Below are 24,318 nucleotides of genomic sequence, written 5' to 3'. Positions count from 1 at the left end.
TGAGAAGCAGAGCAAGGCAAATTATTCTCTGTAAAAAGTGATTACCAAAATACAAGGGCAAAATGTAATGGATTTTCAAGTTATCTCTTGTTGCATTTAAGACCATCATATTTGGTTAGAAAGGGGATCTTTTGAATAATGTTATCAGTAACAATGAAGTTTTGCTTAACTTGATAAAGTTGTAGCCTTTCTTAATTCTGATGTGCTGCCTTCTTTACATATTTATAGCTATATTTTATTTCAGCTACTTAGCAGAGTGCTTTGGTTTTGGTCGGGATGAAAGTAATTTACAGGACTTACCGGTACTGCTGGAGTCCTGAGAGGGCGTGGCCTCACCTGGAAGAGGCGTGGCCTCAACCGGAAGAGGTGGGGCTTCTCAAGATTTAAAGGCCCTGGGGCACTGGCTGTGGCTGGGAGCCCCAGGGCCTTTAAATCAACCCGGGTCTCCCAGCTGCAAAGGTGGCTGGGAGCCCCCAGGGCTCAGGGACAAATTATGGGGCCCTTTAAATCCCAGCCCCAGCCCAGTCGCTGGAGCTGTAGGCGGGATTTAAAGGGCTCTGGGCTCCCCGCAGCCACGGGAGCTCCGAGCCCTTTAAATCCCGGCCCCAGCCCGGGTGCCGAGCTGCGGGACGGATTTAAAGGGCTCTGGGCTCCCCGTAGTGGCGGGGAGCTCTGACCCTTTAAATTCTGGCCCCAGCCCGGGCACCGAGCTGCTTGGGCAATGGACGCTGGGTCTGGGCCCCAGTAAATATCCCAGCTTGGAGCTGCTCCATGCACTGGCCCTGCTTAGCACCGATTTGGGGCCCTGGCCAGCCTGGGACCCCTCCCTGGAAGGGGTGAGCATGGTGGCACCCCGCAGCGATGCAGCCTCTGGCCAGGGCTAGTAGTTCACGCTGCCTGCAGGGATGTGGGGACTCTGCAGGCTGCCCTTGGTGGGCACAGCTTGGGCAGCTCAGTCCTTGGGCAAGGCAGCCTGACCCCTATGCCAGGCCCAGCCCCGCTCATGCCGGCACAAGCAGGGCCAAGCCCTCGCGCTGGAAGCAGAAGGGCCCAGCCCAGAGCTCCCCTGGTTCCCCCTTAGGAATGGACAAGCTCCTGGGCTTTGGACCCTGTTCCAGCGTGGGCCCGGGGCTGCCCCGCTGCTGGGGCTCTGGGTCCTGCCCCAGCGCTCCCCAAGCAGTGATTGCTCCAGTCCTGGCCCAGCCTCTGGCCTGGCCACCAGCCAGGCTGCCCCACGGCAGCTGCCTCCCTTGGGCAAATCGGACTCCCCCCCGCTGGAGGGGCTCGGAGCGGCTTTGGGAGGAAATGTGCTGGGGCAAAGAGGGGCTGCTCAGCTCTGATCGGGGGGCTCTGGCTGCCCCTAGAACACCTTACCCCCACCCTGTCCAAGAGTCGGTTCAACCCCAAAGGGACCATTCAGTCACTGAACCCGACCCCCACCTAGTCCAGGGCAGAGCCCCTGGGAGCCCCGTGTCCAACTCACAAGGGCTGCTAGCGCTCGGCCAGCCCCTCGGGGTACAAGCCTCTGGCTGGGGGAGCTGGCCCGGGGCCAGAGCCGCTCTCTGACTGCGTCTGCCCTGAGCTCCCTGCTAGCCACTGCTCCCTGGGGCGCTGGCAGACCAGGACCAAGCAGCCCATTCCCGCCGCGGAAGCCGGTGCGGTCCAGCACGGCGTACTGGCTCTTGCCGGTACACTGTACCAGACCGGACTGGCTTACTTTCACCTCTGGTTTTGGTCTATTAAAAATTACTGTAACATAAACCTTTGGGCAATATTTCCCTGCATATATTCCTCACTTTCTCCTCCTGTATAGCTGTAACTGTATTGTGGGTTATTTTTCACTCAGTATCTTCAAATTAATTCAGATTAGTAAATAGAAACTGGTAACCATTTAACAGGGCCATCTTTGCTTTGGCTGAAGTCTTTTCTCATGTTTATTAAACCAATACCTGTGCTCCACTGGTGCTTTGGGCTGCTTTAGTAGCGTGGGGAGACATCAGAGTTTAAGAACAGCAATGCGTCTCAAGTCTTGGAGATAGTAATAAATATAATCTCTATCACTAATTGTGTGATCTGGAAGTTTTCAGGCTACAAAACTATTCATTCATTTATGTTTAATGCCTTAGTAATTGATACCACATCTATTAAAGGGATTGGGGAAGAGATAAAAAATTAGTTGAAAAAAGAACTGAAGTATACAGACCCCATGTATGGGTCATATCCTACCCTCTTATCCTTCAAACTTGTGGGAGTGAAAAACATGTGTCCCCATTCCTCGAGTTAAAACTTGGGGAGTTGTCTCCTCAAGTGGGAAGAGTGTGGGGCGCCAAAGGAGGAAGAGGACACAGCTGGGTGACAGCAGGGGATTCTGTGGATTCTCTAAGAAGCCCATGGAGGATGATCTGCAGCCTATACTTGTGAAGGGTCATCCACTCCATGAATGACTCTGGGCTCCTCTTCTCCACTAAGGGAGCCATGTTGCCATTGGCTCTAACCCTATGCCTACAGACTACAAGCTTGCAACTCCTCTTGTAGAGGAGTTATTGCTAGTACCACTAACAGTAACCTGGCACAAATTTCCACTAGAAAATTCCTGTTCCACAAAGAGAAGCATCCCACATCCAACTGCTGCTTCTTGGCTCTCCTCAATTCCTATGGAGTTCCAATCCTGTGTCTCCTATGTGGAGAGACTGTGGTGGTGCAAGGAGCCAAGGGAAGCATTTTGCTCCTCTCTGAATCACATAACCAAGGCATCATATGGGACTCAGCCTCAAACAGAAGTTGGTTTAAACAGATTGATGATTAGTACCAAAACACACAATGCTTTATTTTATATTCTTCTTATGCCTCAAACACCATATTGAGAGCTTTAGTTATCATGCACATTTACTGAGGTGTGCTTATTGCTTATGGCAGCTCCCAAGGAGCAGCAAGAGCAGTACCCCCACTGAACTTAGGCCAAGTCTATAGTAAAAACTTGGGTCGATCCTGCTATGTTGCCCAGGGGTGTGAAATAGCCATAACTCTGAGTGATGTAGGTAAGCTGATCTAACCCCCAGTGTAGACAATGCTAGGTCCACTCACCCAGCTACCACATCTCACGGAGGTGGATTAACTATAGTGAGGGGAGAACCCCTTCTGTTGCTGTAGTGTCTACACTGCTGCAGCATTTCTAATAAAGACATAGCCTTATGCTTTTTCTGTTGTGCATCTTAATACACACACACACACACACACACACACACACACACACACACACACACACAGCTTGCATTGAAAGTAGTCTTTCTTTGTACAGAAGTCTGTGATGCCATTTCTTTTGAAGTCTCTTTGTGAATTTTTTATTTAAACATTTCCTTTTAGCCGTCAATCTAATTTTTCTTTGTTCCTCCCAGTTTTCCTTTATTTGGTTAGGCAATTATTACGAAGTATGTGACTAGTTTGCAGCTACTGAAATATTTAATTCTGAAGACAATTTCAGGCCTTTTAAAGCTCCATTAAGATGCACAACAGAGAAAGCATAAGGCTATGTCTTTACTAGAAATGCTGCAGCAGTGTAGACACTCACTATATATATGTATATAAAAAGCATCCTTTGAAAGTAGTCCCTCTTTGTCCATAAGTCTGTCATGCCATTTCAAGTATACATCTCTACCCCGATATAACGCTGTCCTCAGGAGCCAAAAAATCTTACCGCGTTATAGGTGAAACTGCGTTATATCGAACTTGCTTTGATCCTCTGGAGCGCGCAGCCCAACCCCCCTGGAGCGCTGCTTTACCATGTTATATCCGAATTCGTGTTATATTGGGTCACGTTATATCGGGGTAGAGGTGTATATAGCATGTATTTTATTTTCACTATTTGCTGCAAATCTTAAAAAACATTTTTTTGTGAGAACCAGGGGAAGGTAGCAGCTCCTATATGATCAGGATACAAAATGTTGGAAGTATTACAAATTTATGCAGAAACTGGTACATAGAAGAGTGAAAGTTAAAAGCTGTGGTGTGTATTTCAAAGCCAAGTATCACTGTCTTTTAGAGGTGTATGGAATATAGTGTAAAAGAAACAGTGCTTTGATTGGCACTGCCTTTTTTATAATCAACTGTGATTCAACTAGAAAACTCTGAAAAGATTTCTGTTCATATTTGATCAAACTGAATTGCACACTTAGAACCCTTACTCCTTCAAAACTGTACTCATGTAAATTGTCCTTAGCAGAGCTGAACAAATACTTTGCAATAAATAATTTATGTGACAGACTTAGCCTCTTTTTCTGCTTGCAGGTTATCTGCCAGCAGATCATTGTTTGCTCGAATGTACTTGTTGTTTAAAAGTATTCAGAGAGGTGTTTTACAAATATGGTTTTCTCTATGGACTAATTGTGAACAGATCACTGTGAATATTTTATATTTGCTATCTGAGCTGTCTTGGGCCTTGTCTAGACTAAGCCCAGGTCTACACTAGTGTGGGGGGGGGGTGGTCGACCTAAGATACGCAACTTCAGCTACGCGAATAGCATAACTGAAGTCGGCGTATCTTAGGTTGACTTACCTGGCCGTGAGGATGGCAGCAAGTTGACCGCTGCCTCTCCCCTGTCGACTCCGCCTCTGCCTCTCACGATCTGGAGTTCTGGAGTCGACGGGGAGCGCAATCGGGGATCGATTTTATTGCGTTTACACTAGATGCCATAAATTGACCCCCGGTAGATGGATCACTACCCACCGATCCGGTGGGTAGTGATGACCTGCCCTGAGAAAATGCATCATGTTAGAAACTATGTTAACTAACATGATCTTAAATATTAATTTGTCATTAGTGTGGACAAGGGCAGTCATGTGTTTAAAAAAATGTAGCTGGTTGTGGTTAACCCTAGATGGGACTCTAGGACTAACCCTGACCAGCTACCATGTTTTTTATACATTACTTGCTGTTTACACAGGATGCTCATATTTTCCTAGTGTAGTCGTGGCTTTGTCTAATTTTGATTATTCAGGTTAGGCATTTGACATAGCTCAGACTTCTGTTTCCATGAATACTCATGCATGCAGTAACATTTGCTTTTCACCACCATTCATGCCAATAAACTCAATCAAACAAATATTCACAGAAAGTGAACCACAAGGGATGTGAGCCTGGTCAAAGCAAATTATTTCAAAATCCAAAAGGTTTTCAAATAAGATTTTTTGCAGTGTTCACCCAGATGTGGTCCTTACTCAAATGTTAGGGTTCCAAAGGTAAAAGTAATTTAACTTCAAGTTCCACTAAAGCCTGTTGTTACACACATTACACTGCTGTGCATTTATTTCTTGGGTCCCTGGGTATAGTGTTTGTGCACTGTGTAAAACCCTTGCAGAACTATTTAAATTACAGCACATCTGAAGAGAAAATATGTAGTTATAGTTAATGGTGATATATTGGGGAATTTAAGTGATGCAAAGAGTTTTAAATATTATCATTACTGTTCTGTACTTAGATTAAATTACTATTCTAGGATGTTGTCTATCAAAAGCACTTTTCCTTTGCTTACTTGTTTTAAAGTAATTTAACAGATGAGTGAATCTATTACTGGATCACATGTAGCATATAGACTCTTTCTTAAAAATATTCCTTTAGGGGGTTTAATTTCTAAACAAGTTGAGACACAATTTAGAGAGGCTTAGCCTATAGATGCATTACAATAATCCTATTTTATGAACTTTTCTTGTTGTCGGTGCTTGTGGATTGCGCGCGCACACACACACACACACACACTATACACCTCTACCCCGATATAACGCTGTCCTCGGGAGCCAAAAAATCTTACCACGTTATAGGTGAAACCGCGTTATAGCAAACTTGCTTTGATCTGCCGGAGTGTGCAGCCCCTCCCCCGCGGAGCAGTGCTTTACCGCGTTATATCCGAATTCGTGTTATATCAGGTCGCGTTATATCGGGGTAGAGGGGTGTGTGTGTGTGTGTGTGTGTGTGTGTATATATATATATATATATTATATTATATATATATATAATTTGTTTGGCTTAGTGGTATATCATCTTTTTGGGGCGGAATTAAAAGATAGGAACTACCCACATAAATCTCTTCTGCACGTGGAGAGAAAAGTAGATGCTGTATACTAGGGGCAGACCCTTAACTGGTATGAATTCCCCTGGTTCTGTTGAGGTCAATGGAAAAGGGACAGTTTACACCAGCTGAGGATCTTGTGTATCATAATATTGTATTGGATCTCCAAGCAGCCATTCAAGGATGTTATGGAATTGAGGTGGAAGCATGTCTGTCCCATGTATGTTTATTTTCTTGTGTGTAGATTAGATGGGAATCATAAGCTTTAAAATGTATGGCGAGATTATAAATAGTTTTAAGCTATTCTAGGAAGGGTCAAGGCAAGCAAACTCAAATCTTCCCTGCAATAACTCTTCAATTTAAAAAATATTTCTACCCAAAAATATACAATGTATTTCTTGCATAAAGTTAAAATATAGAGCTGATGATCCTGGAGAACCTAACAGGCAATGAAATGTCCAGAACAATATCTCAAATCAATGGTTTTAGTGCTAATTAGTACAATAAAGTTTACAGCATTTTCTTATAATTACATTAGCCCAGTAAAAGCTTATAGATACAAAGTTCATTTTTTTAAAAATGTCAGTTAGGTAGTATTTAATTCTATTTTGTCTCAAAGCTTCATGGTTGTCAACATGTTATTTACATATTGTAGGAACTGATAAGTTGCCTGTAGGTATAACTGTTCATAAAGTCATTGTGGAAATAACCTGTTGCAAATGCATTTTTTTATTTTTCATAAAGCTCATTGCACAATTGAACCATTTAGTAAAGAACTAGGATATGGGATTAGATGTAGTTCTTGATGCCACAAACAACAGTTTCCAAAGAACTGTTTTTGAAAACCACCTTTCAGATTAATAGTTGCATTATATCGCCGAAAAGAGATGGATCAGATTGAATGATGTCCTTTTTATCTAGAGTACAAGCTCTGTATAATGCCTTTTTGTTTGGGATATATGCTTCCTACACAAAAATAATATTTTTTACTAAGTTTAACAAATGATAGAAATAAATATTCTAAAGAATTGCATGGTTTTAATATGCATGCAAGTGGTTTTAAATGTGTATCTTTTTATTAGGAGTCTTTTTAGACCAGCTTCTGAATTGAATAGTAAATGCATTGATCCAGTTAGACTTTTTGAAGAAAACAGGAATATTTTGTACACAATGACTACAGGATTGGAGTCATTATCTATCGATTGATCTATCTATTCATCAGAGATTAAGTTGCAGCTGTTGCCATTGATGTCTCTGTCATGAGTCTTTTTCAAATTCTATTCTTCATTCAATAAAGAAGTAAATACAAATGATAAATTAAGAAAGTAAAACTGGGTATCTGTATTAAGAATGTCTCCCATTTAAAGTATGCTATAATAGTTTTAATGTCAGAGGATGTATTCCCAGGACAGCACTGGGAACTTCTTGAATTTGATCTTAATTTAGTGTTTGATTATGAAAGAAGGGATAATTTTATGTTAAATATTGTGCTCTGTTACATCAAACTAATACTATACTTAGACAGGTGCTGCTAGTTACTGTGAAATATGATGGTGATCAATACAGAGGGGTACTACAGCACAGTTAGAGAGGCTTTAATATATTGGCCATATCTGTCTGTCTGTCTGTTCTGAGCCATGTCATGTAAAATGATCTGGATAAACTGGAGAAATGGTCTGAAGCAAATAGGATGCAATTCTATAAGGACGAATGCAAAGTACTCCACTTAGGAAGGAACAATCAGTTGCACACATACAAACTGGGAAATGACTGCCTAGAAAGAAATATTGCAGAAAGGGATCTGGGGGGGGGGTCATAGTGGATCACAAGCTAAATATGAGTCAACAGCATAACACTTGCAAAAAAAAAAAAAAAAAAAAAAAAAGGAAACCTAATTCTGGGATGTATTAGCGGGAGTGTTGTAAGCAAGATACAAGAAGTAATTCTTCTGATTTCATCTGTATTGATTAGGCCTCAACTGGAGTATCTGGGTACCACATTTCAGGAAAGATGTGGACAAATTGGACAAAGTCCAGAGAAGAGAAACAAAAATAAATAAAGGTCTAGAAAACATGACCTATGAGGGAAGATTGGAAAAAATTGGTTTGGTTAGTGTGGAAAGAGAAGACTGAGAGGAGACGTGATAAGTTTTCAAGTACATAAAAAATTGTTACAAGGAGGAGGGAGAAATTTTTTTTAACCTTTTTAACCTCTTAGGATAGGACAAGAAACAATTGGCTTAAATTGCACCAAGGGAGATTTAGGTTGGACATTAGGAAAAACTTACTAACTGTCAAGTTGATTAAGCACTGGAATAAATTGCCTAGGGAGGTTGTGGAATCTCTGTCATTGGAGATTTTTAAGAGCAGGCTTAAACACCTGTCAAGGATGGTCTAGATAATACTTAATCCTGCCATGAATGCAAGGGACTGGACTAGAAGATATCTTGAGGTACTTTCAAGTCCTACGATTCTGATACTGTGTACTCAAAAATCACGAAGGACTTGGAAATAGTGGAATTACTGATACATTAAGCTTAAATGGGCATCATTTCCACCCCACCCCAGCCACTCAAAAGCTTATGTCCGGTGTATCGCCCTCAGGCTTAGGAGATTTCTCAGGAATGACTGGAGAATAGCCATTCTGCTTGGTCTAATCCCACCTCTAAAGAGCAGGGAAATAGCTGTACCAGATAATGTTGATTCTCTCATCATTATCTTACATGGAAATCCCCTTCATGATGTTTGGTTTTTAACGTGGTGTAAGTGAATAGACGTACTTGATTCCCCATGACAGCATATCTCAGGAAGGTAGTCCTTATTTACTCTCCTCCACCTTACATCCTGGCAGCTGTGTGGGCATGCCTCAGAACACTTAGGAGCATTCTGCCCTCCTTCTGTACTTCTGAAGACACACCACTCCAAGAAGGTATCCTACTAGTTGGGATAATGATTCAGAAACTCTGAGTTTAAAAACCCAGGAGACCCAAATATCCTGTCAATTGCACGCATGCACGTTGATTTCAGTGGGAACTGGCCATGCACAAGTGATGGGAGAATCAGGCCCAGGGAGTTTCTTGGCTCTGCCTTGTCTTTTTTTTCTGTGTAGGGATGATTTGGCCTTCAGTCCTGATATCAGGAAATCTCCCATTTGAGTCAATATGCATGAAGGAACTGCCAAAATACTGCATGCTGTACATATGACAGGAGTGTTCTATTCAACTTGTATCCACTTTCATATCCTCATGTGGTAAAATAATTGATGCTAGACTGATTTATTTTTTAGAAGTGAAGCAGTACATTTGCTAAAACTTTAGAAATTCTTAATATCTAAAATCTTATAAAAGAAAGACTTTCATTTTCACATTAAGCTATGAAGGGCAATAGGCTCTCTTGTCCATTTTTAGACTAGTAATGATTGCTTTATTAGTTTGTACAGCAAATATGTTCCTATAGGATGTATTACATTTGTGGATAACTTATGGGAATAGGAGATGAACTAGTTTAATTTTGTTGGATGCCCTAAAGTTTTAGAAAAATCCTGAGGTTCATATGATAAGTGAGGGGGAGGGAGGAGGAACAGAATTTCATGTTGTTTTACTGAGTTGTGAACTAGTACAGTTTACTACCCAAAGACTTGATGCAAAACAACTGAAGTGGATAGAATTATTATCTAAACAAATTACTTAGCTTGCTTTGGTAAAATACCACCAAAGCCAAAAAGAGGAACATAAGAGACAGAGAAAGCTTTTGTTACATTATTAAATAAAGTTTAAGAAAAAATTCCAAAAGGTTAACACTGCGAACAGAAGCTTAAAATTACACTCAAAACTGGTGTACTGCCAGTTGCTTTTCGGATCCCAGTCAATGTATATACAAATTCACCTCTTCTACTCTTTCAAATTCCCCAAAACAGTTTAGTCAAGCCTGTGGTAAAGTTGCTTTGCTGAGATTTAGGGTGCCAATTGGGATGGTTACTTTCTTGTGTGACGTAAACACCTGTTTACTAACTACGGGATAGAGACTAGCTAGCATATTTCACATATGCTCCTGCTTTAGAAGGATGAGTCATTCACTATATACCTACAGTACCAGCAGTCTAGAAAAGAAAAGATTTTTAATGGGCTTTTGTAGCCTCTGTCTGTCCATCTTCTTGCCATAAACTTAAATAAACTCTTTTGGAAATGACCTAACTTACTAAATTGATGAAATGCCATTTTAAAGCTCACAATGTGAGAAAAGATGCATAATGGAAGCGTTATGATTTTTATTTAAAATCTACAATGTATAGCATTATCCAAAGGGCCTGATTCAGTCTTTTCTGATTTACAAGTAATATAAACATTTAGGGTGCCACTGTGACAGAAAGATCTCATGTTCTCAGAGACAGCATATTGTGAACTGTTTCAGATTTACACTAACTAAATAAATAATACCTTTATTGGGCTTGAATCCTCTGAATATTTTAACAAGTCATATTCCTGACATGCACACTAGCAGCAATAGGTGGCTGCCTCCTCACCTATGTAACTTACTGTACTTTGGGATTCTTTTGTTTTTTCTCTGCAGAGACCCTCCTTGATGACTTCCTTCTCACATACACGGTCTTCATGACGACGGATGACTTATGCCAGGCATTGCTGAGGCAATATCCTTCATTAACTGAAAAAGTTATGTATTTGTAGTCCTCATCATCTTTCCTACAGGAGTCACAACCACTCCCAGGGCTCCAGAGAGTGCAATGTGGGTATATTTGTACACCTTGCCAAGGGAACACTGCAGCCTGCTTCCCTTCATGCACCGAAACAGCTCCACTGATTGATTTGCCAGGAGAGAGCTCTGAGCCTCATCTCCTACCTATCTTCCTTTGGAAGTTTTATACACCCTTTGGTGTGACTATATAAAAGACCCTAGCTCATGTGGAGGAAGCTCCTTTTACCCATCATTATGCCCTCACTCCTGATATGTATTTGCTCAAGGGCAAGTGTCAATCTGGTCCTAATTTGCTATACAGTATTGTGTTAAGTACATTTGCCTCAATATTAATCCATGTATAAGAAAGGTTAAAAATGAAACTGGGATAGGGACTTTTAAAATTGTGGTTGTGGAATATGCTATACATTCAAAGAGTTGCTTAGTAGATAATATATCTAGTTTTTATTGATCCACAAGCAGTGACCACATTTCATTTTCTTCCTTAAAAATTAGTAGCAAGCCACCACTAAGAACAGAAGGAAGGAAACCCCACCTTAAAAATGTATGTCTCAGACACTTAGACGGGATGAAAAATGAAATACTGTAACTAAGCCATATAATCAAACACACAGAAAGTTTAGACAAAGTTCTAAAACAGTGTTATCTTCAGAACTCCTTGGAGATATCTGCGTGAGATGGATCTTAACAGTTCATTGACTGTCATTTTCTTGGAACCGAGGAAATGATGCAATAAATGACATTTCATATTTCCCATTATATCTCATAATGAAATGTGCCACAAGAGGATAACATTTTTTAAAGTTTTATCTTATTAAGACTAGCCATCTGGATGTTTGGAAGGATAAATTATGCTTTTCACCCACACGTTAAATTATAAACTATACAGAACGTATGCGTGTATAGGGGTTGCACATAAGAATGCTGGAAAAAGTGGACTACTGCCTAATATATAATACTCAGACACACAAAGAGAGGCCTGAGCCGTGGAGTTTATATTGGGATATGGATACAAAACTGAAATCTCCCAAAGTTCAGGTATGTTTAGGTTGGCATTCTGTTCATTATCCAGAGAGAAACTCAAACTAGAAATTTCAAATCTAGATTAGGATTTGAACTTCCCTAATATTCAAGAAGTTTTAGACCAGGTGCTTTGTTTCATCTCTGTTACACACATCCCCCGCTCCCCCCCCGCCGCCAACACACACATTATAGTTGCATGGCTAAGCACCCAAAAATCAGAAATTCCAGTACTATGGTTGAACGTGCAATATTATTTCTGTCCCGTATACCGTGATACAGTCTTTAATTGTATGATCACATACATACACTTGTTACTTCTGGGGGAATTTTGTGCCACTGCTCGTGCACAGAATTCATGTCTCCCACAGATTTCTTTGATTTCCCGCAGAAATAAGACTTTCTGATAGGGAAGCAGCAAGAGCAGTCATGCACCATTCCCTAATAGAGCAGGTACATCATTTCAGGCACCTGGAGCAGCTGGCGGAGAGGTAAATCACCATGGGGTTGGGGACACCCCAGCCAGTAGCTCCTACCCTGAGCCAGGATCAGCTGCTAGTCACGGCTGGGCTGGAGGCAGGAGAGGACAGGACTTCCTCTTCCCCTGCAAGGAGTGTCTGGAGCTGTGTCAAACCCACCCCCAGAAATTTCCCCCAACTGCAGGAAGCTTAGCATCCTCCCCTGTTTCCTGCCCCCATCACTCCTCAGCTGTGGGGGCAGAGGTCACTGTACAGATAGTTGCTCCCCCCATGCATCCAGACCTCTCATATCCAGACACCCCTGCCAAGCCTCACCGGATACATCCAGAACACCCCTAGCCCTCCATACCCGAACCCCACCCCACTGAACCTCTACCCCTGTATCTGGAGCCCCTCTGCACCTAGACCCCCTGCCTTCAGACCCCCACCCCTGCACCCAGACCATACCACTGCCCCCCAACTAGCTTCTCCCAGACCCCCACATCACCTAGCCCCACTCCCCCACCCCGAGCCCTTCCACACTTGGATCCTGCCTGATTGAGCCTGTCCCACACCTGGTGTGCCTGGCACAGAGGGGCCCCAGGGTGTTTCTGGGGCAGGCCCAGGCCTTGTGCCGTGTCAGGGTCACGTGCAGCCTCACCACTGAGTTTGTGTCCTGGGAGTCGGGGGTGGAGAGGCTACAGGGTGATCTCCCACCTTTGTACAGCCAGTGGCCTGTGCTTCCCACTGCCATGCTGGAGCCTCTGTATTTATTTATTAACAAATAAAACTTGCAGAATTTTAAAATATTGTATGCAGAATTTTTAATTTTTGGTGCAGAATGCCCTCAGGAGTAACTTGTATTCAGAACTGCAAAACATAACCTATTCCATTGTAGTATGTGACCACATAACCAAAGATTGTATTGTAATACAAAAGTTTATTAAGAAAGAGGTAAGATTGAGTTCAACCTCAACATGTTCATTTCCTTATTCTTTTTATTGCTTATCTGTGTACAATCATCAAATTAATAGTTTTTCTTGTCTCATGTAAATACACACATGCACATATATAATATGCCCGTTTACATTTATACAGATACATTAATTTAGCTTCTTCATCTTCTCATATTCCTGATTTGAATTAAATGATACAATTAGTAGTTTTTATAGAGAGTATACTTCATTATGAATTGATTAAATCCTACTTTCTTCCATCTGTAAATAGCTATACGTCGTGTATTCACTACAACAATAGTGAACATCCGGAGGAGTTAAATTAAAAGGGTAGTTAATATTCCTATATCTACAAAAAATCAATTATTATTTTAAAATATAATGTTTGAAATAGGAATGAAACCAAAGTTACCTACTCCTCCTTCCTCCCCCTCCCCCTAGCAGCCATGGGACAGTTCAACCCAGTGCTTTTTTTGGAAAAAAAAAAAAGTTTTATATGTTGGTTTATACTGACATTTGCAAAATACCATTACACAGTTAGATTTAAACTTACCCAGACTGTGCTTCCTCTGCTATAGACAGCTCCCAAAAATACTCATATCTATATAATTTACGGATTTTTATGTGTGGTAAGGGGAAAATAAGTGGTGTATATCTTACAATGACCAACCTTTTAGAGATATGGTACAATATATTCTGTATCCCACTTTAAAGATGGAAAACATGTTTTTCAGGAAAATGTTCCACCTACCTCCATATGATGTGGACTGTTTTGTTTTAATTAGCTTGTTGCTGTAAAATGAACTGATTTGTCAAGTTTCAGTTTTTATAACATGATGCGCAAAAGTGTGCAAACAAATGATTCTCTATACTTGAGGAAAGAAAGAATGGGTAAGAGGCAGAAATAAGTAGATTGTGTGACGTGGCAGTTTTCTCCTGTTGCTTTTACTTGCATTGTGACAGAGGGAAAATGGTCAAAATTGATCCCTTTTACTTTTTTTAAAATAATGTGTTATTTCCACTGATGCATAATTATATATTGGTGAACAGAAAGAATGCCTTTCCTCCAAAATGTAATGTTTGTATTTAATGATTCATTGTCCTGCTTCCAACAGTAAATCATGTTTGCATCTATATCAGCTGCACAGAAAAGATATGACTCAATATTGTGCAATTCCTTTTAAATTGGTTTTCCTTTTATAGAATTGTGTCCCCCGTCTATAAAGGAGAAATATATTCAGGTAGCAATGAGGTTCAGCTGACATTTCTGTAACTGTGTGTTTTGTTCCTAAAAGTCGATAACCCTTCTCAATTTCCTAAACTACACAGGATAAAGTACTTAAGACCATATGGTATAGTGAAAAATTTGGCACTGCCAGGAGGATGGATTACATGACCTAACCATTCTTTCCCCCCCTTTAATTTCTAAATTTTAATGATACCCTAGGCTTTTGTTCCTTAACCTATTGTACCTATTGTGCTAAGAATGATCAAGACAAGGAAGAAAATGCAGATGTTCCCTGTAGAAAACGAAAAGTCTTGCATTTGGTATCTCAGTGGACTTCTCTCTACAAAGACTGGTTACATGAAGATGAACATTTAAAGCAATTTTTAAAGGTACTGTAATACTCACTGATGCACTTTAATACTCTATAAATAACAGATTCTCAGGTATATGTGTTGAAAATCCCAAATGAGAAAAATATTGGGCATAATTTTTCTTACCTTTTGAACTCTTTTATACTAGGTCAGTGATTAGGACATAAGTCCTCTCTGCCAATAGATGGAAACAGTATGACTAAGCAACCTTCTACATGTAAGAGGCTTAATGCCTCATTGATTTTTAAGTTTCAACTGAATATCTGTTATAGTAGACACTGGAAATATACACTGAGTTCTGATCTGATATGAAACTTTGTACAAAGGGTGGGTAATCTTTAAAGGGAGGAGCTCTACACTAAAAAATTAACAGGTAAAGGAAATATCCACAGATGTACTCGTGTTCTTTATCAGTCTAGAACTTCCAGTCTGTTATTTGGAACACTGATTTGGGAACAGCATTTTATGCCCCTTTCAGCAAACACTGAGAATCTATTCTGTAGTGTTTGACAGGTGCTAGTAGATACCCTGGTAGTTCCTTTATGCATTTTGAGAAAGAAAGGGCCTCTCTACACAAGCACTTACTGTATGGCACATATGTCAGTGCACACTAGGAACTTTTAGTGCAGATCAGGAGGGCCTACATGGATAGTTAGTGGGCGGCATGCTGGAGTACTGTAGATTTACATTCCAGCTTGGTGTGCAGTAAGTGCTTGTGTAGACATGCCCTAAATTTTTGCCTTACTTATGAGCAAGGAGTGTTCGGTTTGTCTGTGTGATGCATTCATCTGCACCAGCAGGGTGTAACTTCTAGTGCATACTAGTGTGTCACACATTAAGTAGCCTATGTGAACCCTCCTGCTGTGCACTAAAAATTCACTAGTGCATGTTAATGTAATTGCTGTTTGAAATGGAACTATATTAACACATACTAGGGACCAGCAGAGTCCCCATGGGCTGGCTAGTGCATGATACAGTTTTGCACACTAGAATTTACACCCCTCTGATGAGGACTAACTCACTGTGTAGACAAGCCCTTACTGTCCTGTTTCAGTGATTTCTAAATGCAACTGTAACTTGATAGCATTACTATTTTAATGACAATGTTGGGTCTAGATCTGTCCATTTCAGGGGTGGGCAAACTTTTTGGCCCGAGGGCCACATCTGGGTATGGAAATTGTATGGCAGGCCATGAATGCTCATGTCCCAGCCAATGGGAGGTTGGAGTGGCACTTGGGGCAGGGGCAGCATGCAGAGCCCTCTGACTGCCCCTATTCATAGGAGCTGAAGTGGGGACATGCTGCTGCTTCCGGGAGTCGTGCAGAGCCGGGCAAGCCCTGGACCCTGATCCCCGTTGGGAGCTTGAAGGCCAGATTAAAACGTCTGAAGGGGCGGATGCGGCCCCCGGGCTGTAGTTTGCCACCTCTGGTCTATTTCCTACTTCTGATGGAAGGAAGGAATTCTCTTGGGAGACTGCCTGAGCTCCTTCTCCTTTCCTGAAATAACTCTTTACCTTCATTTAGGGACCTGGTTGGGGGCACTTTCTGTTATGGATTCACTCATGGTAAACTTAAGAACCCTGCAGTGCTAAACTAATCTTGGAGAAAGTTTTGAGCTTCTTTGCTATTTGAGTTCCTTGTGACTGATGCAGAGCACATAGAAGTAGGGGCCCAGGGCTTCTGCTCTAGGGGCATTCCATGTGTAAAACAGTGCTAGGAGTTGGGCACCAACTGTGCCAACAATGGGGGATTTACATTTTATTAAATGGTGGTTTATCTTGTAAGCCCATGGGGGCAGAGCCAAGAACTTTGGGCCCCCATCCCTGACTGTGGCTTAAGGTACCACCACAGTACCTCTACTACTACTACTACTACTACTACTAATGTTCAGTTAGTCTAAATTGCACCTGAAAAAATTGCATATGAAATTGTAGTCCAAAATTATTTATGCCCACAGTTTGTAAAGTTGGGCTCATAATTTGGCCTTTAGTATATGATCCCCATTTGCTAGCCAGGAAAAACTCTGGGTATAGAAGATCAAAGAGAAAATGTTCACCTCCTTAATGACTTCAAGCATCAAAGTCAGTATAATTTGTTTACCTTTATATCTAAGGTCAAATGTCTTCCATAATTAGTTGAGGTTCTCAAAAGGGTTTGAATAATGACATTCAGGAAATGCAAAAAATCAAGAACATAAGATTTATTTGTTCATTAATTTGAGAGTAGGAGCATCTTGTCATTTCTGTGTGAGAGATTTTGGGACTAAAACATTTTTGGATGTAAATGCAGAAAATAAATGAAAATACTCTTAACCTTAGTAGTCAGATCAATTGATTAATTATTATTACTGTCATTGTTTTGATCGAGTGATGATGGTGTGATCTGTTTTCATGCTTAACAGTAGATTGTTCTGAGCTAAACCAGGTTTGAAGTAACAAACACAAGTGCCATTTTAAATCTTTCCACAGACAGATGAGTGCTGACACCTTAGTGCTATCCTTTGGTGATGGTGCAAAGAGCACTTCTCTGTACAGCAACCAGACACTGACTGGTTTAGTTATTTAAAGAGGAACTGTCTGGATTACAGGACCCATTTTAAAACATTCCTGGAATTTATTTTATTAGGGTAATGCTTCATTTGAGGGAAGCTGCTGATATGATGTATAATATTTATTTCAGTCATCAGATATGTGCAGATACCCTTTTTTATTTTTCAGACAATATACAGAAATGTGTTAGATGATGTATATGAATATCCCATACTCGAGAAGGAATTGAAAGAATTTCAAAAGATACTTGGACTGCATCGTCGTCAGTAAGTATTGATTATTTCGGTCAACCCTCATTTTTTTGGGTATAATTTACTTTTTTTATTTACATTTTTCTTTAGCACGGAGAAAGACAAAAGGATAAGTAATATAACTACAATACAAGGGGAACAACCTTTACATATAACCTTACAAATAACCTTTCTTTTTACATAAAGCCAGATTATTCCAATTTTTCTCATGATGTAGAGTAAGGTACTATGCAATTACTCCCATTAATTTTGGTGAGACTACTTGTGAAGTAGAGTACTACTCAGTGTTAGTAAGTATGGCATTTGTCATGGTTATTTTTAGTAAAAGTCATGGACAGGTCACGGGCAATAAACAGAAATTAATGGAAGCCTGTGAGCTGTCCCTGACTTTTACTAAAAATAACTGACAAAATGGGGAGGTAGGAGGGTCCAACACCCACCGCTCCTGGAGCTCCGGGATCCTCCCCACTGTCCAAGCTGGCGGAGAGCACCGGGGTGCCCCCTGCCACCCACAGTGGCTCGGAGCTCCTGGGTACCCTCTTCCACCCTGCAGTGACCAGGCGCTTTGGGGCCCCTGCCGGCTGACCGCTCCACCCTGGCTGCCCCGGGGCTGAAGTGGAAAATGTCACAGAGGTCTCTGGAAGTCACGGATTCTGTGATCTCCGTGACAAAATCTTAGCCTTACCAGTAATTAGCAATGAATTATTTAAAATAACTGATACAATATACTGTATTGTTTGTGAGTGGGCAGGACTTTTTACCATGAAACATTTACTCAACCCTCTTTTGCAACTAATATAGCAAGTTTGTTCTTTAATACTAATTATGTTTTTTAAAGACATTTTAATGCATATGTTTCAAGTAAGTAGAATTTTTTTGTTATTTGATCATCTTGAGATCAACGAGAGCTTTGACATTGACTGTGACCCGTTCTTATCCCTAGGGATGAATCTCTTATTCGTTTTCTGTAGTATCAAACAAGTTTGTAGCATTTATATTTTCATCCCAGATTATATGATTAAACAAATCGTTTCAATCTATTAAAAGCAAGTAGTTATCCAGCAATTGTTACTCTTATAGCCTCAAAAGTCTGTTTTGCAATCGCTCATACCATGCAACTTTCACAGTGTGTTGTAATTAGGTATTTTACATTCAAATCTGTGAAATCAGTGTTTACGTGGACTATTTCACTCTTCCCAGGGTTTACTACGTTTCTGTGATTGGGTAGGCTTGCTAAGGGAGTCACTAGGTCAGAGGTAGCCTGAGCACTTGTCTACATATGGAATTATTCAGGAACAGCTATTACTGAATAACTTCATGTTGTGGACTCTCATATTCTAAAACAAGAATGCCTTGCTCTTATTTAGCTTAACTGTTCTAGAATAAGTGTGTCTACACATGGAGTTATTCAGGCATAGTTGTTACTGAATAGCTGCATGTGTAGACAAGCCATGAGTTTCTTTAAACTTTAACTTTTACATATAATCTTTGAATTTGGCCCTCAGTGTCAGAAACAGAAATGGGTCCCAGAACTCCTGACTCACGTTCCCTGATCTGACCACTAGTCCATGCTCTGTCTTGTACTGGCATAAAAAAATGTGAATGTTCATAGTGAACCAATTTGCCAACTACACTGTGCGCACTGAAATATGTTAAAGGATGTTGACAGGATACACCTTTTGTAAATGTACACCTCAGCTGATGTAAATCAGCATAGTTTCACTTTACATAAGCTGAGGAATTGGCCCTAAGGTTTTTAGTGTAGTATGCTACGGCTTGATCCTGTGACCTACTAACTTCTTCCTGGGTGCAATTGGGTACTGAAGGAACTCTGCACTTACTTTATAGTGACTATATTATGTTATAAACTTTTGGCTGGCTGCAAATTCCTTTTCTAAACTTTGGATAGAATGAATAACTCAAATTATCTCTTTTGTTTCAGCACCGTAGATGAATATTCACCTCACAGAAAGGTAATACAGGGTACATATATTTGACTTTTACATTGATTTCTTGCTCATAACCTCCCCTCCCCTCTCTTGGCTTCTCCTCTTAATTAAAAATGACCACTGGCCAAAAACATGACAGGACACATCTGAGAGTCTAGGCCTGCAATGTTGCTAAGAGCTTTTTTTCCCCTGCCAGCACAGCTTTGGTTTCAGCTGTGTGTGCTGACCTGAAGTGGCTGTGACATTATTAGCATTTTAACAACATGTTTTGAGATGTCAGAATTCAATCGGAGCCTAACAACATACCTCTTCCTGGCTGGATAGATACAGGTTTGAATTCAGGAAGACAGACACAAACAAATCTAGCAAAGACAAAGACTACAAATGTCAGGTAGTCAGTCAGAGTAAAGGGAGTTGTGCTGACAGGGACACATACAAAAAGAGAGAGGGAGAAACATGAATTTGTGCCTATTTAACTAGAAGGAAAGGATGCAAAAGGGGGATGTCAACATAAGAGCTACATGGCAGTGAATTGCTGTGCTCATGAAATTCACTGGACTGAAGTTGAAGTGTGTAATAAGCTTAAAATTGTTATTTTGGAAATGTAGAAAGCAGAAAATGAGATTGTAGAGAAATTGCTGACTAGGCCAACTGACAGTTGCTATTTAGGACAGTGTGTAAGAAATGAACTGTGAATGTGATTAGAGTCCCTTGCAATGTTTGCACTGCTTAGCCTAGACATGTCTAATTTCCTCAGAATTCCCCACCTCTACTGTTGTTAAATAAGGCAACTCCCACTTTATTTGTCCAAGGATGGATGGGTGGATTTCCTATAAATACATTTTGGCTGGACTTCTCTAGAGCATTCTACATGCAGTTATTGCTTTGTAAAGGGCAGGAACACATACATTCATTGTTCGTTTTTTCTTATTTATTTATCCCGTTTTAGAATAAAGCCTTTTTCCACCAATTCAGTCTCAAGGAGAACTGGCTCCAGCACAAAGGAACCATGAATGAAACAGAGGAAAGTAAGTATGATTTAGAAGCAGTAGAGGAAAAGCTCAGTGCAACACCTCTAAATATTGGTACAAGAATATTTCTACATAAAGGCTTCCCTTAAGGAACACTTTCAATTACAAACTTACAACTTCTGAATAAGAACCTGGAGCTATAAAAGAAGAAAGATTTAATGCAGTGAGAATACAGTTCTATCTGCTGCCTTATGCAGGGCTTCAACTGTAAAATGATGTCTCGGGCTTTTTTTCCTCTCTTCCCTCCCCACCCCAACATCGTAGTAATAAAGGTATGTGACTCACAGGAGTGCTGGCAAGAGATTGGACTTTATTTCCAGGCTTTTTATATGGCTCCAGATTGCAAAAGGTTAACATTCCTGTCACCTGAGGGCTCCTGGCTCCAGTATCCATTGTTACAATCTTCTCCCTCCAAACTCGTTTGCAGGTGGAATGCAACATGCCCCTTCACATTAATATCATCCATTACAAAATGCACTTCGCCTTCATTGTTGGTAATGCAATAATAAAGTGAAGCATTACACATTGACAGCCTTTTGGGAGTGAGGGAGAGAGGACAATTGTATCATGGCTCCAGATTGTTGTGTGAGCTGAAACTAGTGTGTATAGAGACACTAGACCCGTGCTTAAGCAGAGAAAACCAGAGTGAAGTCCCACACTTTATGAAGTCACTCCTGCAACATTTTCTAGTGCACCACGGTAACTGAAGGCCCAACAACTCTACAAGTTCAACTCAGATCAGAGTATAATTAATGCCCATTTATGGTTATCATAACTGTGCTCTTTAAATATTCAGATAAGTATTTCCCTGTGGTGCTCTCTAGGGTTACCTTATACTACCTAACTTTTGGCTTGAAGTTCAGATTTGTTGGGATTTCAGGCCCACGAGACAGCCCCTAAAAATTTCACGGTGAGATCCTCACCCCTGCTCTGGCTCCTTTATGACATATAAAAGGGCCAGAGTGGTATAAAGGGACCCTCAAAGCCCCATATGCAGCTGGAGGAAGATTCCCTTGAAGTAGGAACTGAAGCAGAAAGTCATAAGACTTCCATCCTTGGCGTGCCAGGATGCGGCGCTGTGTTCAGGAGGGACATGTCAGGGCTGTGGGTGCTGCAGGTAGTGTTGCAGTCCATAGGACATCCTGGGGAGGCTGCTGTAACTTACACAGACCTCCAGCTCGGTCTAAATTATGCTGGAGGCATCTTCGGCCTGGGGACCAGCCCAGGATCAGAAGAGTGCAAAGGTGATTTAAAACTAACTTAGTCCACACCCTACTTCCCCTAGACTATGAATTCGGTTCTGCGCTTCTTAGAGGAAGTGCAGCATGGCATCTCTAGACTTTCAGTGGTTCCATAACAATAGCAACCACAGATCTGATATTTAAAATACGAGTGGAAAATAGAGTTTGGGCAGGCCATAAAGATGACAGTTCATGAGTACCTCACGTCTAGTGTGGTCCAGGTCCATTTAAAGTAAGGGAGACGTTATTGGCCCAATTTAAAATGAAAGATTGTGTTTGCTGTTGGTCCCCCCCTCACTGTCTCTCCTCCCCTCCCCCAAATGGCAGAGAATCCTGGAGGAGGGGAAGACATTTCAGCCAGGAAGAAAATCACTGGCTTTTCTGGTAACCATTGTAGGCAGGTCTGATAACATTTTCGATATGGAAGCTAAATAATCCTGTCAATTCCCACCCCACCCCTAGGGTGACCAGACAGCAAGTGTGAAAAATCGGGACGGGGTGGGGGGTAATAGGTGCCTATAGAAGAAAAAGCCCCAAATATTGGGACTGTCCCTATAAAATCGGGACATCTGGTCACCCTACCCGCCCCCCCCCCACTTTTTTTTTTTTTACAGCTGGTATCATAAAGCCAACGTGTACCTTTTCATGACTTTTAACTATTCCAAAGAGATTCTGTCACAGGATGAACCCCTGATTTACTGCCTGCCAACAGAGACAAGCTAACAAAAAATTCTTAAATCAACCGACTGAGATTTTTTTTGTAAGGGTTAAAACTTAAGGTTCTCTCTCCTCCTCTACTTCAAAACAACAAAATTGTGGGGGGTTTTCACTAGAGTAAAGTTGCTGACCAATGTCCTGTAGTGTAGCGTAAGTTAATGAAAATGCCTTGCAGTTGTAAAGGTTTGTGAAGCAGAGGCAGAGCTATTGTATACATCTGTCAGTAGAGACAAAAGAAATCTCATTTGTAGAGGAGAGAAAGGATCATCTCTCTACTTTTGTTGTCTCAGTCTGTCTGTAGGAAAAAAAACTAAATTATAGGTTAAAAAAAACAATGTTTAATGAAGCACCAAAGTGAGTACAAAATAAAGACCATTCTGGTAGTGATCTTCATTGACAGATGATGTCATTTCTGAAACACTGATTATACATGTCTGCTGCTATGTTTCTCCTCTCTTATATTACTACCACAATCCACATGACTGATTAAGATTTCAGTTCTGCAAAACCTGGATGCCTGAACTTTTGTAACAGAAACAAAAAAGGTGCTAACTGAGCTGATCATATGATGATGCGGTTACTGTCATGCCAGACAAACCCATTTCAATATAGACCTTTGAATTCTTTCTCCTTAGACCAGCTGAAAGGTTATAACTGAGTTATTGAGTACCTGAATCTCCCTTTGACTTCAATGGAAGTTACAGGCACTTGGGCACTTCTCCAGATCAGTCCCTTACAGGTGTGAAGCACATGTTCCAAAAAGGAACTATACTTGAACTAAGAACAGGAGTACTTGTGGCACCTTAGAGACTAACAAATTTATTTGAGCATAAGCTTTCGTGGGCTACAGCCCACTTCATTGGATGCATAGACTGGAACATATAGTAAGGAGATACATATACACATACAGAGAACATGAAAAGAAAGGGAGCAAAAATCAACAGCTGAGCTTGAAAAGGAAAAAGAGAAGAGGAAACCTGTCTTCAACATATCCAAAATAAGTGATAGAGAACACCTGCTCTGCAGTAAATGCCTACAGGAATTCTAACTGTATGTTGGTGAAGCACTATACTGTTCTTTATTATGTCCCTGAGATTTCCCAGGGAGAGGAGGAAGGGAAAAATGATGATGTTTGTGTTAAGAGGTTATTGTGCCTGTAGGTCAGTGTACAGCAACTATCAAAGATTACTGTCAAACAGAATAACAGCCAAGGCATTGCCACAGTTTGGTTTGTTAAATTCTTCCACCGCCTAGTAGTATGTGTTCTCATCTATTTATGGACATTTCTTTCTTCCTTTGTGCAGTTTTCTGCCGTGTGTATATAACAGAACATTCCTATGTCAGCATAAAAACTAAAGTATCCACTTCAGCTCAGGAGATACTGAAAATTGTAGCAGAAAAAATCCAGCATGCAGAGGAGGACCTGACTCTGGTTACTGTCACATTCTCTGGGGGTAAATAATTTTCACTCATCCTACCTTTTACTGTATCTCATCTATAAAAAGATAGTGGACATTTTCAAGTGCAAGGATGTAACTGTTCTAGTATGGGTCCACAGCTGGATGACCATTGTAAGAATAAGGAGCTGCCTACCAGAGAGTTGTTTCCATGACAACAGCTAATTCTTGGGTACAGTAGGTTATTGCATTTCCTCACCAGGATTGGAGTGCAAAGGACTTTCAAGTGATTAGAAATACGTTATAAGGTTTTTCCACAGATAAGCCTCCTAGTTTCATATTTAAATGAACTTGGGAAGGTGCTGAGGTCTGACTTG

General features: G+C 41.0%; 1 protein-coding gene across 10 annotated transcripts in view; it reads left to right on the top strand.

Moving 5' to 3' along the window:
• RAPGEF5 (Rap guanine nucleotide exchange factor 5) overlaps window positions 1-24,318 on the top strand; it is a 217,429-nt gene that overhangs the window by 152,418 nt on the left and 40,693 nt on the right. For all 10 annotated transcript variants that reach the window (XM_034760599.1, XM_034760600.1, XM_034760598.1 and 7 more), the window contains 6 exons: window positions 10,631-10,709; window positions 14,681-14,825; window positions 17,524-17,621; window positions 19,549-19,579; window positions 20,505-20,583; window positions 23,849-23,998. In XM_034760599.1, coding sequence (XP_034616490.1) covers window positions 10,631-10,709; window positions 14,681-14,825; window positions 17,524-17,621; window positions 19,549-19,579; window positions 20,505-20,583; window positions 23,849-23,998 — 582 coding nt within the window. The remainder of the gene's footprint in view (window positions 1-10,630; window positions 10,710-14,680; window positions 14,826-17,523; window positions 17,622-19,548; window positions 19,580-20,504; window positions 20,584-23,848; window positions 23,999-24,318) is intronic.

Source organism: Trachemys scripta, chromosome 2, assembly GCF_013100865.1.
Source record: "Trachemys scripta elegans isolate TJP31775 chromosome 2, CAS_Tse_1.0, whole genome shotgun sequence".
Lineage (NCBI taxonomy): Eukaryota > Metazoa > Chordata > Testudines > Emydidae > Trachemys > Trachemys scripta.
This window is presented reverse-complemented; position numbering and strand designations above follow the sequence as displayed.